Below are 17,274 nucleotides of genomic sequence, written 5' to 3'. Positions count from 1 at the left end.
AGCATTTTCTGCCTACCTCCTATTGGTTGTGAGAAAAATCCTCTTAAATTCATGATTCTCCACATTTTTTTGATTCTCTGTAAGTATAAATACTCAGTGTTCTTCAAGTCATAGCTTGCCTTTGAGAATGACAATAGGATTGGTTGGATATATTTTTTTAAGTTTACATTCATTTTTAAGGCAGAGTTAGAGAACTGGGGAGACAGAGATATCTTCCATCTGCTGGTTCACTCTCCAAATGGCTGCAATGGCTGGGGTTAACTTCCGCCACAGTGCTGGCACCCCCCCCAATTATTTCTTAAAGTGAGTCTTTGATCTAGTTTTCTGCTGGCTTTTAAACATCACAGGACTGAAATAACATAGCAGGCTTTAAAAAAACAGAAGAGCTGGGGCCAGCACTGTGGCACAGCAGGTAAAACCGCCACCTCGTCACCAGCATCCCATACGGGCACCGTTTCATGTCCCAGTTGTTTCACGTCCAATCCAGCTCCCTGCTAATGGTCTGGGAAAAGCAGCAGAAGATGGCCCAAGTGCTTGGGCTCCTGCCAACCACATGAGAAACCTGGATGAAGCTCCTGGCTCCTGCCTGGTGCTGCCCTGGCTGTTGCCATCACTTGTGGCGTGAACCAGCAGATGGAAGATATCTCTGTCTCTCCTTCTAACTCTATCAAATAAATCTTTAAGAGAGAGAGGCCGGCGCTGTGGCTCACTTCGCTAATCCTCCATCTGTGGCGCCGGCACCCCGGGTTCTAGTCCCGGTTGGGGCGCCAGGTACTAGGCCCGGTTGCTCCTCTTCCAGGCCAGCTCTCTGCTGTGGCCCGGGAGGGCAGTGAAGGATGGCCCAAGTGCTTGGGTCCCTGCACCCTTATGGGAGACCGGGAGGAAGGCTCCTGGCTCTGGCTCAGCGCAGCGCGCGGCCATTAGGGAAATGAACCAACGGAAGGAAGACTTCTCTCTCTCTTTGTCTATAACTCTCTCCCTGTCTCTCACTGGCAGAGAGAGAGAGAGAGAGAGAGAGAGAGACCCCTTTATTTATTCCTTCTTGCTAGCACACTCACTTAGGAACTAATTCATACCAATGTGTATAAACCAAAGTAACTAGTGAAAACAAAAGTGGAATGAATAATTTTCAACATAAGAGAACTGATAATTAGGCCAGAAGACAAGAGAAACAAGTATGTCCTAACAAATCTTGTTAAAAGACATTGTCTCAGTTCTCAGTATACGTAAGGCTCCACAAGTTTCTTCTCCTTCTGCGTGAAAAAACATTTAATCCCAAAGGACTTAGAAGGAGCATCTAGGCCTTGACTTTCCAGAAGAACAGTGACTAACACATCATTACTTGGCCAAGGAGTTGAATTTGGCATCTGAATAACTGCCTAAATTTATTAAAGTTTCTGTGAGTTTCACAGGTTAAAAAGAGACCAAACTTGAGATAGCTGATAAGGTGGTGACCTGGGAAGTGTTGGTCTGATAAGAGTCTCCAAAATAAATTTCTCCTAGGCTATACACAGTAATGTATTAGTATTAGAGAATACATTCTTCCACATGGCTGGCTTCCTGAAACTACCAAGGAATGCCAGGAATCTCAGTAGGGTCGCCTCCAAAATCCTGAAAAGGGATCGGTCACCTCGGACCCAAACTAGTTTCTGCTCTAATCTAAACTACGCATGTAAAGAGAAGTTTTTAAGTAAATTACTTGGGAGAGAAGTCAACCTAACAGATAAAAATACATTTCCCTTGAAATTTGTTTCAAATTAATACAAAGTGATGGAGGAGAGGGAGAATCAAATGAAGCACAGTAGCCATGCACTGATGACTACTGCACCTGATGGATGCCACTGGAGATTTCTTTGTACCCTTCGCTTTGCATGGGCTTGAGAGCTCACACAATAAAACAAAAAACCGTATTTTACTAATGTTAAACTGTCAACGAGGGACTCCAATCTCACTTAAGAACTTTAAGAGTAGAAGAGATAGGGCCAGCTCTGTGGCGCAGCAGGTTAAAGCCTCAGCCTGCAGTGCCAGTACCGGTTCCAGCCCTAGCTGCTCCATTTCTGATCCAGCTCCCTGCTGATGGGCCTGGGAAGGCAGCAGAGGATGAACCAAGTCCTTAGACCTTTGCACCAGGTGGGAGACTGGGAGGAAGCTCCTGGCTTCGGCCTGGCTCAGCCCCAGTCATTGCAGCCATTTGGGGAGTGAACCAGCAGATGGAAAACCTCTCTCTCTGTCTCTACCATTCTCTGTAACTCTACCTTTCAAATACATAAAATAAAATCTTTAAAAAACAAACAAAAAAAGTGAAAGAGTCAAGTCAGGATGTCACATGAGTACAGAGGCATATATTAAAAAAAAAAAGAAAAGGAAAGGAAAGAAAAGAAAAAAAAAAGAAAGACAGACAGAAAGACAGACAGACTTCAATGCTCCTGAATTCTCCACACAAAAACTCAGGTTTAAGGGCATACAATCCAAAGGCTAAACACAGCATAAATCAATGGTTCAACAACTTGCAAGACGTTACACAATTGTAAATTACTAGGAATCCAATGAGTCAATATAGAAAATGTTTAATTAATTTAGTAAAATAAGCAAAACAGAAATTGTTATTCTAACTACATAAAAAATACACATACAGTATAGATACCATGGTTTCAAGTGTAGCATTGTAAATGAGAATTTACATTTATACCATTATACCATTTATAACGCTGCTCTTGGGAAAGAAACAGGATGCATGGCCATGCTGCCCTCAGTTACTGCATGGAGAAGCGTCCCTGAGCAGGGCCGCAGCACGGGGACAGGGAGGAACCAGGACTGTGTGCAGGGCCCTGGAGACCCCAGCAACACCAGGAAGCAGGCCACGGTGCTGCTGGCTGGGGGCACACGATGAGAGACAGACGCTGGCACCTATGTTCTGTAAACACTATGCAAATACTTTTTCAATTCATTGAAGATTATATGGAAAAACCAGTAAGATAAAGTATTTCCTAGAGAAACAATAGCAAGAGTTCATTAATGTGGGATAAATCAGAAAGTTGTAATGTCCACAAACTAAGAAAAAATTGGCCCTTTTGGCACTTAAGTTTCCCCTCTTTTTAATATGACATTTCTGCACAACTAGTTTTGTTTTGTTTTTAATTTTGAAAATGCATTTTCTGCATATGTCCCTAATGAAGCTTGAAATTAACATGGCCTTTTCAATTCCTTCTTTGTGCATTAGCACGAAACAGAGTTTGGATGTAGGGAACATCACAAGGTAGAAGCAGGACAATATTATAGAAAACCACTTTTGTTCAGCACTGTTCACATGTTCTCAAGACTGATGAAAACCTAATTGGTCCAGTGCTGCATCTTCTCTGCCTAGATGGGCTCAAAATGGCCAACAAGTCAATGCAATGTCCATTATATGCTCTTTTTGGTCAAAAAGGTGGGCACTGAGTGTGCAGAGCTGCTCCACCTACTGTGGGATCAAAACAATGCTGTAAAGAGACATAAAGCTGGGAACTGCTCCTATCCATAAAGTTAAATTCATTAAAAATATGTGCTTGCATTAATTAGTTCACTTAACCATTCCACAAGATAGACACATTTCAAAACATCACACTGTACACAATATATGCATTTTTGTCAACTTAAAAATTTCTTTATTACAAAGAATATGCAATGAATATCTCACAATTCTCCTATACACACCAAACTAATAACTACAGAGAAACATTTTTACTACATGGCATTTCCTAGACAAGGAATGAATAAAAATACCTGGAGTCTAAGAATCATGTTTTAGTTTTGATTTCATTTACTAGCTGACTTAAAATGAAAGACTAGGAGCCAGTGCTGTGGCATAGCAGGTGAAGCTTCTGCCTGCAGTGCCTGCATCCCATATGGGCTCTGGTTCTAGTCCCAGCTGCTCCACTTCCAATCCAGCTCTCTGCTATGGCCTGGGAAAGCAGTAGAAGATGGCCCAAGTCCTTGGGCACCTGCACCTGCGTGGGAGACCCAGAAGAAGCTCCTGGCTCCTGGCTTAGGATCGGCTCAGCTCCAGCTGTTTGGGGAGTGAACCAGTGGATGGAAGACCTCTCTTTTCCTCTTTCTCTGCCTCTCTGTAACTCTTTCAAATAAATGAATATAAACCTAAAAGAAAAAAAAAAAAAAAAAAGACTATCTAGTTCAGACTATTAAAGTTAGCAGAAATGAAATTGTGCTATATAATGTAGTACTCTATAATTATTTCTGCTAGATAAACAATCAAAGAAAGGAGACAAGAAGAGAGTTTGGGGAAAGGAAACATGAAGGCTGGCGCTAAGGCACAGTGGGTTAAAGCCCCAACCTGCTGCACCGGCATCCTATATGGGTGCCGACTAATCCACTTCCAATCCAGCTCCCTGCTAATGTGCCTGGGAAAGCAGTGGATGATAGCCCAAGCGCTTGGGTCCCTACACCCAGGTGGGAGACCCGGAAGAAGGTCCTGGCTCCTGGCTTCAAATCAGCTCAATTCCAGCCATTGCAGCCATTTAGGGAGTAAACCAGTGGATGGAAGATCTCTCTCTCCCCCTCCCTCCCTCTCTGTAACTCTGTATTTCAAATAAGTAAAATAAATCATTAAAAAAGAATTTTTTTTACCAAACCAGAAATAATTGTGGATTTATTACTGTTTATTTAATTGTCAAGATACAGTTCCATTCCAATTTCCTCACTTTGTTGTGCTTACCATGACAGGAGGCCCAGATCAGGAGAGATCCCCGTTCCTTCTTCAATGTCTGACACGTCTCTTCTGTCCCTTATGCTGAAGTCTTAAAAAGAAAAAGAGAAAAAAAAGACAAAAAATAAGATTTTTCCTTACCTGGCAAACCGTAACTAAAGGATATTGCATATATATGACTCTAAAAAACTGACCACAGTAAAGACAAAGTTCAATTACCACCAGCCAATTCCTACTAGTAATCTTCCAAATTCTCTAATACCTTTATAACAATGCTCCTGGTCTTAACCTAACTCTGCAAAAAAAAAAAGTAGCAAAAACTAAGGGTCCTATACTGGTAACACCAAAAATTTTGTCAACTTTAGATGGAAGTTCTTGCCATTTTTCAGGATGTTCTGTGGCTATCCTTAAACTCAAGAGATTTTCCTGTCTGAGAAGCAAACTGTGTCAGTAAGCAAAATGTGTAAAAACTGTCTTAATACCCCAACAATCTAGGCTCTCTTGAGAACTTAAACACTGTGCTAATACCTTTAACTGCTTATTTTTATTTTATTTTATTTGAAAGGCAGAAAGAGAGATCAAGATTTTCCTTCTGCTGGTTTACTGCCCAAATGCCCTCAAGAGAAAGGACTAGGCCAGGCTGAAATCAGGAGCCCAGAACTCAATCTGGGTCTCCCACAGGGTGGCAGAAACCCAAGCCCTTTAGTCATGACTCAATGCCTCCCAGGATGCACATTAGCAGGCACCTGGATAGGAAGAACAGTCAAGACTCCAACCAGTCACTCTTGACAATGGGCTGCAGATGACCCAACACTGACAACCACTGTGCCAAACTCCCCTCCCCCACCACTGTTTTGGCCTTTCAAAGAACAAAGGAGGAAAGGAAAGGGTACCCAACTTTAAATTAAAGAAAAAAAGTACCCATTTTGAAATACAAAGATAGGCTATGGAGAGTATTACCTTCTTTAGTAACTTGCTTTTCTCTGAATAAATCAGTCTCTTGAAAGCCAACATCTGTGGTCTGGTAAACTATTCACAGAGGGTATTTTAGGGTCCCTGAGCTTCAGCAGTCAGAAGTTCTTTAGGAGCAGTGGTGAGTGACAGACGACGTCAAAGTAGCAGGAGCCAGATTCTTGGAACCATCTGGGGTGGGGTGAGGAGAGTTACAAGCAGAAGAGTGATATGAGACAACTTAAAGGATCACTCTGGCTGTGAAGCAGAGGACAGAGGAGACACTGAGGGTGGGTGAGGGGCAAAGTTTACCAGTTCAAGCTACTGCAATAATCCAGGCAAGAGACAATACAGTGCTTACAGGGTCCTACAAATTTGCAGGTGGGATACTGTCAGATTTTGCATGTACTCTGAAAGCATTATTACCAAGATGTAAGCTGATAAACCGTTATGAGAGAGATACAGGTGACGCTTTTTGCTTCAGTGACTAGAAGCAAGGACTTTTCCACTTACTGATGAGGAACATCCATATGAAAGATGGGTTCCCCACCCATGCAGAGAAAGCGTAAAGGAAGATGGAAGTCAGAAGTTCTGTTTGAGATATACCATGTTTGAGATGCCTATCAGACATCCAATTAAAGAAGCAGAAATAAGCACTAATAAAACCAGTCTGGACATCAGGAAGTTGGAAGCTACCAACCTTTTTTCTCCAAAGATTTATTTATTCATTTGAAAGGCAGAGTGTGTGTGTGTGTGTGTGGGTGTGTTTGAGAGAGAGAGAAAGAGAGAGAGAGAGAGAGAGATCGAGAGAGATCTCCATCCACTCCCCAAATAGCTGCAACAGCCAGGGCTGGGTCAGGCCAAAGCCAGAAGCCCAAATTCTATCTGGGTCTCCTATATGAGTGGCCGGGACCCAAGCACTTGGACCATTTTCTGCTGCTTCCCCAGGTGCATTAGCAGGGAACTGGATTGGAAGTAAAGCAGCCAGGACTCGAAACAGCATTCATATTGGATGCCAGCATCACAGGCAGTGGCTTAACCACTGTATGAAGTACAGATTATATTCTATGCACAAAAGGAAACCACTGACAGGTTTTAAATAGCAGAGTGACAGGATTTGGATCTTCATATCATTCTGGCCTGTGGTGTGGTGATGAATGCATTAAGACAGGGAAAGAATAAAATCAGAAGGCAAATATAGGAAGATGTGGTGACAGTACAAACAGAAAAAGAGCATTAGGAAGGGTACTCAGCAAGGAGTCCTCCAAGATGGCGGAATAGGGAGGGAGCGCACTGATAGTCTGGGAAAAGATAGTTTAATAAAAGTGGAGATACTGTAGTTTCAGGTCAGAGTTATGAAAAAAACTGCAGAGAAAACTCTTCCAGAACAAGTGGAACACAGTGGACCTACATGGTGGGCACAGGCACCCATGGCTTGGGACCCCAGCCGCCGAGTCTACGCACCAGCACTGGAAAGGGAGGTGAGGCAAAACCTCAGTAGCCCGAGACACTGGCAGGAAAGCAGCAGGAAGAGTCTAGAGGGAATGAGGCTTGAAGCCCTGTGGGGGAAAGTTCACCAGGCTAACTGGAGGAGAGAAAAAAATAATAATAAAAGGGACCGGTATAGACACAATTCTCTCTCTCCACTCACCTTACAAAAGCAAGCAACACAAAGAGCAGGCACCATTTTAGATATACATAAAAGCTGCGCCACCTCAGGGCTGCACCCGCCCTCAGCCAAGCAGAAAAACCTGACTCTGGTGGGGAGAAATAACAGGAGGTTAAGACCTAGTGAACATGTGGAGCTTATGAACTGAGACTGTGGGGGAAGAAAAAAAAACCACTGAGGGTGTGTGAGAGAACTCACGGAGTGCCTGAGACATGAGTACTGAGTACTCGGTGGGAGACACCAAGACACCACAAACTCGGTAACCTTGGCAACCCAGTGGGAGATTGCAGGGGAATCTGAGCTTACACTGAGGACAGCACAGATCCTTTGTGTGGTCCTTGGGACAGAGTAGATGAATATTATACCCATAGGGGCCAGCACTCAGACACTGACTGCCTTCAAGGAGAAGAGCTCAGCTGTGTGGAATTACTTCCCTTCTGAATAAAAAGAGAGAGAGAGAAAGATTTAGCATGCCAAACCTGGGTGTGTCACCTTTGGCATATCCATGTGGGAGACCCAGAAGAAGCTCCCGGCTCCTGGCTTTGAATCGGCACAGCTCTGGCTGTTGTGGCCATCTGGGGATTGAACCAGCAAATGGAACCCCGACCTCTCTCTCTCTATCTCTGTCTAACTCCACCTCTCAAATAAATAAAATAAATCTTTAAAAAAAAAATAAGTCAAGTAAGATATCAGGATTCTATTTGTTTCTCTAAAAGGTCTAATTTGTCACATACACACACACACACACACACACACACACACACTCCTGCCCTGAGCCAAATGAAAGTTAACATTCTAAGTATCAAGGTCAAATTTCTATTTCTGTAATAAACTGATGAGAATCTGACAGCAGAGACCCACAGGTTTCTCATCTCCATGATGAGACCTCTCAGCATCCTTACAAAAGGAAAGCATCTTTTACCATTCCTAATGAACATGGTATCTCATCTTTCAGGTGCCTGTTAAGGAGAAATTACTCAATTCCTTACTCAAAAACAAAACCTTAAACTTGTAAATAAGAATAACTCAGTCAAATAAGATAATGAGCAACCTGGACTATAAGGACACAGATTAAATTTAGTACACAATCCTTCACTTTACAGAAAGAAAAACACAATTAACAAAATCCTAACAATCAATACCTACTAAAACTTATCTATTCTCCTTCCCTTGGTCTTATCAGAGCAAAAAGTCTAATCTAGAGCAGTTTACACTGAGAACGCAGTGGTGTACCAGACTCAAGGAGGTATGTGTAAACTGAAAATTCAAATGTCAGAACAGTTCTTGCCTTCGAGGTATTCCCAATTTGTGAGGGTGAAAAACTGATGTACCTAATACAGCAAAGTGTGATAACAGATGTAGAAGTTAACTCCATGGCAATGCAAAGGACAGAGAAAACAGAAGCAAGCTCTGAAAGGCTTTGTGAAAGACAGATCTTAATGAGAAAAAGAAATACCTCATGCAGAACAAATCAAAATTTCACATTGTAGAGTACTGGAGAGACACAAAGTATGTCAGTGTGGCTACAAGAGGCTCACTAGGAGCGTGGGGAGAACAGGTGTCGAGCAGTCGGGGATGCGCTCAAAGCCCACTTGTGAAGAACCCTCATGCTCAGGAGCTTGATCCCTGTTTGAGAGGCAATGGCAAGCAAAGGAAATGATTTGGATTTAGAAACTTAAAAACAAAGCAGGCAGGCGCCGCAGCTCAATAGGCTAGCGCCGCAGCTCAACAGGCTAATCCTCTGCCTGCGGCGCCGGCACACCAGGTTCTAGTCCCGGTCGGGGCGCCGGATTCTGTCCCGGTTGCCCCTCTTCTAGGCCAGCTCTCTGCTGTGGCCCGGGAGTGCAGTGGAGGATGGCCCAAGTGCTTGGGCCCTGCACCCCATGGGAGACCAGGAGAAGCACCTGGTTCCTGCCATCAGATCAGCATGGTATGCCAGCCGCAGCGCACCAGCCGCAGCAGCCATTGGAGGGTGAACCAACGGCAAAGGAAGACCTTTCTCTCTGTCTCTCTCTCTGTCCACTCTGCCTGTAAAACAAACAAACAAACAAAAAACACAAAGCAATCAAAAAAAAAAAAAAAGAAAACACACACACACAAACAAAGCAACAACCCTTCTTTTCAATAAAACTGTGTAATAATTCCCTAAATCAAACAGATGGTAGAAGCAAGAGGCAGTAATAAAGATATAGTAGAGATATAAGTCTATGAAAAGGACATGTTAGGAGACAGGAAAGGAATATCCACACTAGAGAAAAGACCAGTAACTTTTCAGAACTTCTTTTCCTAATTAAATTTAGTTAAGTATATTACAGGCTGAGTATCCCTACTCCAAAATCCTAGATGTTCAAAATATGAATCTTTTTTGAACACCAATATAACATCCCAAGTAGAAATTTCCACACCTGACCTCATGTGGCAAATTGCAGTCAAAATGTTGAACATACTGTATTTTCATATAAGTATACATCAACTTAAACTCTAGCTGCAATTTAAAGGAACTCCAGTTTGATAAACAGTGTTCATTTTAGACAAAAGAGTAGAATTGTAACTCATAAAATCTCAACATAAATACAAGTTTCTGGCACAGAATACTATATTACAGTGCAATTACATATGGAAAAAATAACTTGACCAGAATTTTAGTGAAGAAACACCACTATTAAGGACATTAAACTGAATATAGAAAATTTATCTACATGAATATGGACAGAGACAAACAGACCCTCAAAAATCTGTAAATTAATTTTGCCCTGCCTCAAAACATCAGAGAGCATGGGGGGGAGGGGGAGAATAAAACATAACAGAGCCAGCATTGTGGCATAGCAGGTAAAGCCACCACTGCAATGCCAGCATCTTTTATGGGTGCCTGTTCCTGCCCTGGCTGCTCCACTTCAAATCCAGGGCCCTGCTAATGGCAATGGCCTGGGAAAAACAGCTTAAGATGGCCCAAGTGTTTGGGTCCACCCACATGAGAGACCTGGATGAAGCTCCTGGCTCTTGGCTTCAACCTGGTCCAGTGCTGGCTGAGAAGTAAACCAGTGGATGAAGATCTCTCTGTTGCGTCTCCCTCTCTCTCTATAACTCCAACTTTCAAATAAATAAATGTTTAAAAATAAACTTAATGGGGGGGGTGGCACTGTGCCACAGTGTGTTAAAGCCCTGGCCTGAAGCGCCGGCATCCCATATGGGCACTGGTTTGAGACCCAGCTGCTCTACTTCCAATCCAGCTCTCTGCTATGGCCTGGGAAAGCAGTAGAAGATGGCCCAAGTCCTTGGGCCCCTGCACCCACGTGGGAGACCCAGAAGAAGCTCCTGGCTCCTGGCTTCAGATCAGCACAACTCCAGCCATTGCAGCCATCTGGGAGTGAACCAGCGGATGGAAGACCCCTCTCTCTGTCTCTACCTCTCTCTGTAACTCTGTCTTTCAAATAAAGTTTAAAAAATAAAATAAAATAAACTTAACGGGGCCAGTGCTGTGGCACAGTGGGTCAAAACTCTGGCCTGAAGAACTGGCATCCCATATGGGTGCCGGTTCGAGTCCTGGCTGCTCTACTTCCAATCCAGCTTTCTGCTATAGCCTGGGAAAACATTACAAGATGGCCCAAGTCCTTGGGCCCCTGCACCCACGTGGGAGAACTGGAAGAAGCTCCTGGCTTCAGATCAACACATCTCCAGCCGTTGCAGCCAATTGGGCAATGAACCATTGGATGGAAGACCCCAATCTATCTTTCTCTCTCTGCCTCTCCTCTCTCTATGTAGACTTTCAAATAAATAAATCATTAAAAAATAAATAAATAAATAAACTTAACAAAACTTACCAAACAAAGTTTGTCCCAATAACTTTTTCTATTAGGTTTCACAAGGAAATCTGTAACAAAAAAAATCAATTGTTTTATAATAACAAATGGCCTAAAAATCAAGTCAAGTCACTTAGATCTTCCCATAAGACTTTTTCTACCAGTTAGAATGCCATGGAAACAGATTTTTAAACTGTTACAATGTGTACTATTTAGTCAACCACAGATTTTTTTTTTTTTGGAAGAAGGTTAGAGAAAGATCATCCATCCAGCAGTTCACTCCCCCAAATGGCGGCAACGGCCAGATGGAAGCCAGAAGCTTCTTCTGGGTCTCCCATGTGGGTGCAGGGGCCCAAGCACTTGGGCCATCTTCTGCTGTTTCCCCAAGCACATTAGCAGGGAGCTGGATCGGAGTGGAACAGCTGCTCAAATAGGCACCCCTATGGACGCAAGCACCACAGGTGGCAGCTTTACCTGCTACACACAGCACCGCTCCCCTCAACCACCAACTCAAACTTGTACCTGCGCAGAATGGATCCAGTCAGCCCTCAGCACCACTTTAGAGACTGCAGAACTGTACAGAGCAGAGCTTTCGAGGAACCCTGGATGTTCTCACTGAAGTTTTTTCAGTCAAACATCATTTGTGATGACTTGTAGGAGGAAGATTTGCCACAACAGGAACAGGTGCATTTTAAAAAACTAAGATCACAGATCTTGTTGTTTGAAGACTATATTCCCCTTGCTTTTATCGTAACACAAAGAATTCCTGTCACAACTAGGCAACAACCTGACCTTTACAGAAACAAAAGACAATCTGATTCGTGTGTGATGATTTCCATCAATATTTGCAGACATAATTTGTCCTTTTAAACTGGTTGCTTAAATGACACAAAGTCAAACTCTGAAATTAAGGACTCAATAAAATATGGCATATTATTCCCACAACCTCTAGAAACTTAACTGAAAACCATGAAAAGAAAGCTAAATATGTGGTAAGAAATGTTTTAATCATTTTACAAGTCATATTTTTGTCTTCCATTAACTTGTAATTTTAATTTTTTAAGTTAGGTCACATATACCACATAAGAATTAAAAACTATTCATAATTTGCAAGATACAAACTATACTAAGTAACAACCATGCAGTCTGAGGTTGCCCGACTAGGTCCAAGGCCGTACCACAGGAAAGTCAAGGGGCTCGTAGATCCACAGGGCCTTTTCCTGCTGGCATATCTGCATGCTGAAATACACACTATCACAGATTGTCCTCCTTTTTAGTGAACAAGGCATTACATTGGTTTTTTGATATTTTATGTCTGTAGCTACATTATCTATGAACTTTATCTGAGGATAACACAGGGCATTACAAACATCTGTTAAAAAGAACATGCATGGGGCCAGCACTGTGGCGTAGTAGGCTAAGCCTCTGTCTGCGGCACTGGCATCCCATATGGGTGCTGGTTCTAGCCCCAGCTGCTCCTCTTCCAATCCAGCTCTCTGCTATGGGCTGGGAAAGCAGCAGAAGATGGCCCAAGTCCTTCAGCCCCTGCACCCACGTGGGAGACCCAGAAGAAGCTCCTAGCTTTGGATTGGCCCAGCTCCGGCTGTTGCAGCCATTTGGGGAGTAAACCAGCAGATGGGAGATCTTTCTCTCTGTCTCTCCCTCTCAATTAAGTGAAATACTTTAAAAAAAAAAAAAAAGGTGCTGTCACCCCACCTTTCAAATTAAAATAGGAAGGTGAGAGTCTGACACAGCTATTGATGTTAGGGGCCCACATTCCCATATCAAAGTTCCTCAGTTTGATTCCCGACTGAGGCTCCTGGTTCCAGATTCCTGCCAATGCTGACCCTGGGAGACAGTAGGCAATAGCACAAGTGGTTGGATCACTTACATAAGAGACTCAGATTAAGTTCCTGGCTGTTGGGTCTGGCCCAGCCTCAACAAGTACAAGCAGAGTGACCCAGTGAATGGGACATCTATTTATCTATCTATCTATCTCCCACTCAAATGAAAATCAATAGAAAAAGAAACATTAAATAATAAATGTGAGGGTACCTTCCACTTAAAAATTATTATATATGGGGACAGGTATTCAGCCTAGCAATTAAGGTGCCCAGGTTTGAGTCCTATTGCCTCTCCTGATCTCATCTTCCCGCTAGGGCACATGCCAGGAGGCAGCAGATGATGGCTCAAGGGTTGGGTCCCTGCCACCCACATGCAGTCCTGGACTGAATTCCCAGCTCCTAGCTATTGCAGGTATTTGAAGAGTAAACCAACAGATGGGAGCTTTCCCTCTTTCTCTCCCTCCCAAAAACTTTATTATAGACAAAAACTGATGAGAAATAGCTCACGGTAAGTCAAGAAGTATCAAAGTACTACATGTATGTGCTCAGAGGTCCAGGGAAGTTTGGGAACTTAAACTAGGTCTTACAGATAAATTAAGTGGGATTTCAATAAAGAGAAAGAAAGGAATAGGAGTAATTGAAGTAAGGGTTCCTGTTCACCGGAACACAACATTTTTGAGAAATGGAGAATAGGTCAGGATGTTGACAGCACATACAGGAAGTTAAGACTAGAAATGCAGTTAAGTCAGTTGTGACTGTCCCCAGAATAGCAGGGGGGGTGGGGGTGGGAATCAAGTTTTATGAGCAGGGAAATCACATTAAAGTGGTGATGCTACATAGTAGTAAGAGGCAAGAAGGATGGTGTAGCTGGGTGGTCACTTAGCATGCTGCTAGTGTAGTAATTCTGTTATCAACTGCTATGAGCCAGTATCTCAGAGACAGTGAAAATGCAGAGGAAGAGACTGAAATGGATGACTCAAAACTTGCCTGAGCTTGGTAACTGATGAGAAAAGGAAAAAAGGAGACAAAGCAAGTTATTAAAGATAACTACAAAATCTTAAGGCCTGTGGTGACTAGAAAAAGGATGATAATGTTAAAAAAATAAAGGGTAGATTTCTAAGGAAGCTAGTGTACTATGATGTACTGGTGAATTCCCAAGTAGATGTATATCCAGCAGGTAATGGGGTTGAAGGATTGAAATAAATTGAAGCAACAGATCAAGTCTAGGGATAAGAATATGCTTACAGTGCTAGATTAAATTCAAGGGAATTACTACATCTACTGTGAGGATCTTCTGACATGTTTTAGAAATTACTAAGTAATTTACTCATGTCAAAATATGAATGTCCATTCACAGAGAAGTATGTAGACCAAGATGCCCATAAAGTTCCGAGAGAGGGGCCACACAACAAAGCAGACTCAACCAAAAGGCTGAGGCAGGTCCATCTCAGCGTCAGCAACGACTCATCCTCCCAGCAGCTACAATCGAACATTCATTCGGTCAGCTAGAAATACGAGTGTCATTGTAAAACACTGCCAGTATCCCATATAGGCATCAGTTCCAGGCCCGGCTGCTCCACTTCCAATCCAGCTCCCTGCTAATGGGCTGGGAAAGCAGTGGAGGATGGCTCAGGTGCTTGGGCCCCTGCACCCACGTGGGAGACTTGGAGGAAGCTCCTGGCTCCTGGCTTTGTCCTGGCCCATCTCTGGCCTTTCCGACCATCTGAGGAGTGAACCAGCAGATAAAAGACCTCTTTTTCTCTGCTCCCCTCTCTCTGTAACTCTGCCTCTCAAATAAATCTTTTTTTTAATACTTTTTTTTTTATTTGACAGGTAGAGTTATCGACAGTGAGAGAGAGAGAGACAGAGAGAAAGGTCTTCCTTCCATTGGTTCACCCCCCCCAGATGGCCACCATGGTGGGAGCTACGCCGATCTGAAGCCAGGAGCTTCCTCCCAGTCTCCCATGCGGGTGCAGGGGCCCAAGCACTTAGGCCATCCTTCACTGCCTTCCCAGGCCACAGCAGAGAGCTGGATCAGAAGAGCAGCAGCCGAGACTAGAATCGGCGCCCATATGGGATGCTGGCACTGCAGGCAGAGGATTAACCAAGTGAGCCACGGCACTGGCCTCCAATAAATCTTTAAAAAAAAGAAAAGTAATGGAGGTTTTCATTCATTCAACAAGTATTTTTGAGTGATAGGTACCATTCTAGGCACCAGGGATGTAGCAATGAACAAAAAGTTCCTGCCCCTATGCAGCTGCCATTCTAGTGTGATAGCCTCTCCTGCCTGAATGCTCATTTTGATTTTTCCTCCTGTTTAGAACCACGCTTTGAAAAATATAAAACAAACAGCAAATATAAAACTGAGTTGGTGTCCCAGCCAGTGATATTCTCAAAGCTATATAATTTTAAAAAATAATAAAATAAACAAGAGGACTGGCATTGTGGCGTAAAGGGTAAGCTGCTGCCTGTTATACAGGCATCCCATATGGGCACTGGTGCCAGTTCCAATCCAGCTCCCTGCTAATGTGCCTGGGAAAGCAGTGGAAACGGTGCAAGTGCTTAAGCCCCCCATACCCACAAAGGAGACCTGGAAAAAGCTCCTGGCTTCAGCCTGGCTCAGCCCCTGTTGTTACAGCCATTTGGGGAATGAACCTACAGATGGAAGTGCGCGCACGTGCACAAATGCGCGCGCTCTCTCTCTCTCTCTCCCCCTACCCCCTCTCTACTCTGGCTTTCAAATAAAATCAATTAATTTTTTAAAAAGCAAACTAAACCCAGAAGCTACCTATCTTTCTACCTCTGCAAACATTAAAGTCCGGAAGTTTTCAGGGTTCCAAATACAACTCCATTACCAATGTACTGCGTTTCTCTGCCAGCTGCGAGGCACAGATAAGCAGTTAAAATATTATCATTTCCTAAACAAAAACAACCACTCTCTTCTTGAAAAAACAAAATTCCAGTAAGTTATCAGAAACAGCTAGACTCCATGTTATAACCACAGTTCTGTACCAAAGAACCTTTACTAGTTTAAAACAAAAAAAGAAAAAAAAAAAACCTCTTGAACCGGCAACACTTCATGTTCACTTGCAAGTACATGTTCTATTTCAGTAGAAAATGAGAAGACCAATCTTGTATAATTGTGTAACTACATTAGTTACAGAACCAGAGTATGTGGCTCATTATTTACATAAACTGATCTGTTTTAAAGTGGAAGAGGTTCGTACTACATTCCTCAGAAGAAAGAGGAAACAGTGATCAATACATAAGCGCCTTTGTGTGCATTTAGTAACTGAACTGTCTATAGCTGCTTTTCCAAATGGGGACTCAAAATTGTAAGAAGCCAAATGCGAAGTAATAGCTCTCTAGCATTTTTACACGTTAAGATTAGGCTGCACTTCACAAGTACCTCACGGCTGCTCGCATTTCAAAGAAACAGATAGGAGGAAGCCCTGACCCTGTCTCTCAGAAAAGACTAATTGTAATCAAACCAACTTTAACACATGTGATTGATATTCTTTGAAATCACTTACTCTACCAACATTTCCTTTCAAACTTAATTCTTGCTTGGGAGGGAGGGGACATCAAACCTACAAGACACAAACCAAAGACCACAATCTGCCAAAAGAACAAAAATTCTAAAGTTTTAAGATATCCAAGGTTTTTTTTTACTACATTTACTACTTTTTTTTTTTTTTAAAGATTTTACTTATTTGAAAGACACAGTTACAGAAAGAGGTAGAGACAGAGAGAGAGGTCTTCCATCCGCTGGTTCACTCCCCAGATGGCTGCAACGGCTGGAGCTGCGCCAGTCCAAAGCCAGGAGCTTCCTGTAGGTCTCCCATGTAGGTGCAGGTGCCCAAGGACTTGGCCCATCTTCTACCGCTATCCCAGGCCATAGCTTAGAGATGGATTGGAAGAAGAGAAGCCAGGACTAGAACCAGTGCCCATATGGGATGCTGGTGCCTCAGGACAGCGCTTTAACCTGCTGTGCCACGGCGCCGGCCCCTACTACTTGCTTCTGAAAATCACTTCACGGGGCCGGCGCTGTGGTGTAACAGGTAAAGCCAGTTTGAGTCCTGGCTGCTCCACTTCCAATCCAGCTCTCTATGGTCTGGGAAAGCAGTGGAGGATGGCCCAAATTGTTGGGCCCCTGTGTGGGAGATCTGGAAGAAGCTCTTGGCTCCAAGCTTCAGATCAGCCCAACTTTAGCCATTGTGGCCATTTCGGGAATGAGCCAGCAGATGGAAGATCTCTCCCCTCTCCCTCTCCCCCTCTCTGTAACTCTGCCTTTCAAATAATAAATTT

The 17,274-nt window shown here is 43.3% G+C and overlaps 1 protein-coding gene across 32 annotated transcripts in view; it reads right to left on the bottom strand.

Annotated features, from left to right (window-relative positions):
* Window positions 1–17,274, bottom strand: part of MTMR3 (myotubularin related protein 3) — a 142,464-nt gene that overhangs the window by 54,851 nt on the left and 70,339 nt on the right. For 12 of the 32 annotated variants that reach the window (XR_016227326.1, XR_016227329.1, XR_016227323.1 and 9 more), the window contains exons 2-4: window positions 11,144–11,193; window positions 5,663–5,845; window positions 4,712–4,793 (exon numbers count right to left, since the gene is read on the bottom strand). Coding sequence is in view for 17 of the 32 variants with exons in the window: in XM_017350673.4 (XP_017206162.3) it covers window positions 4,712–4,714 (3 nt within the window). In the remaining 15 variants the exon portion in view is untranslated. Of the gene's footprint in view, window positions 1–4,711; window positions 4,794–5,662; window positions 5,846–11,143; window positions 11,194–16,499; window positions 16,557–17,274 lie in introns of all 32 variants that reach the window. The other 20 variants (XR_016227327.1, XR_016227330.1, XM_070065802.2 and 17 more) reach the window with 5 other exon arrangements.

The sequence above is a fragment of the Oryctolagus cuniculus genome, chromosome 21 (genome assembly GCF_051225735.1).
Source record: "Oryctolagus cuniculus isolate XC-2025 breed Fujian yellow rabbit chromosome 21, ASM5122573v1, whole genome shotgun sequence".
NCBI classification, from domain to species: domain Eukaryota; kingdom Metazoa; phylum Chordata; class Mammalia; order Lagomorpha; family Leporidae; genus Oryctolagus; species Oryctolagus cuniculus.
This window is presented reverse-complemented; position numbering and strand designations above follow the sequence as displayed.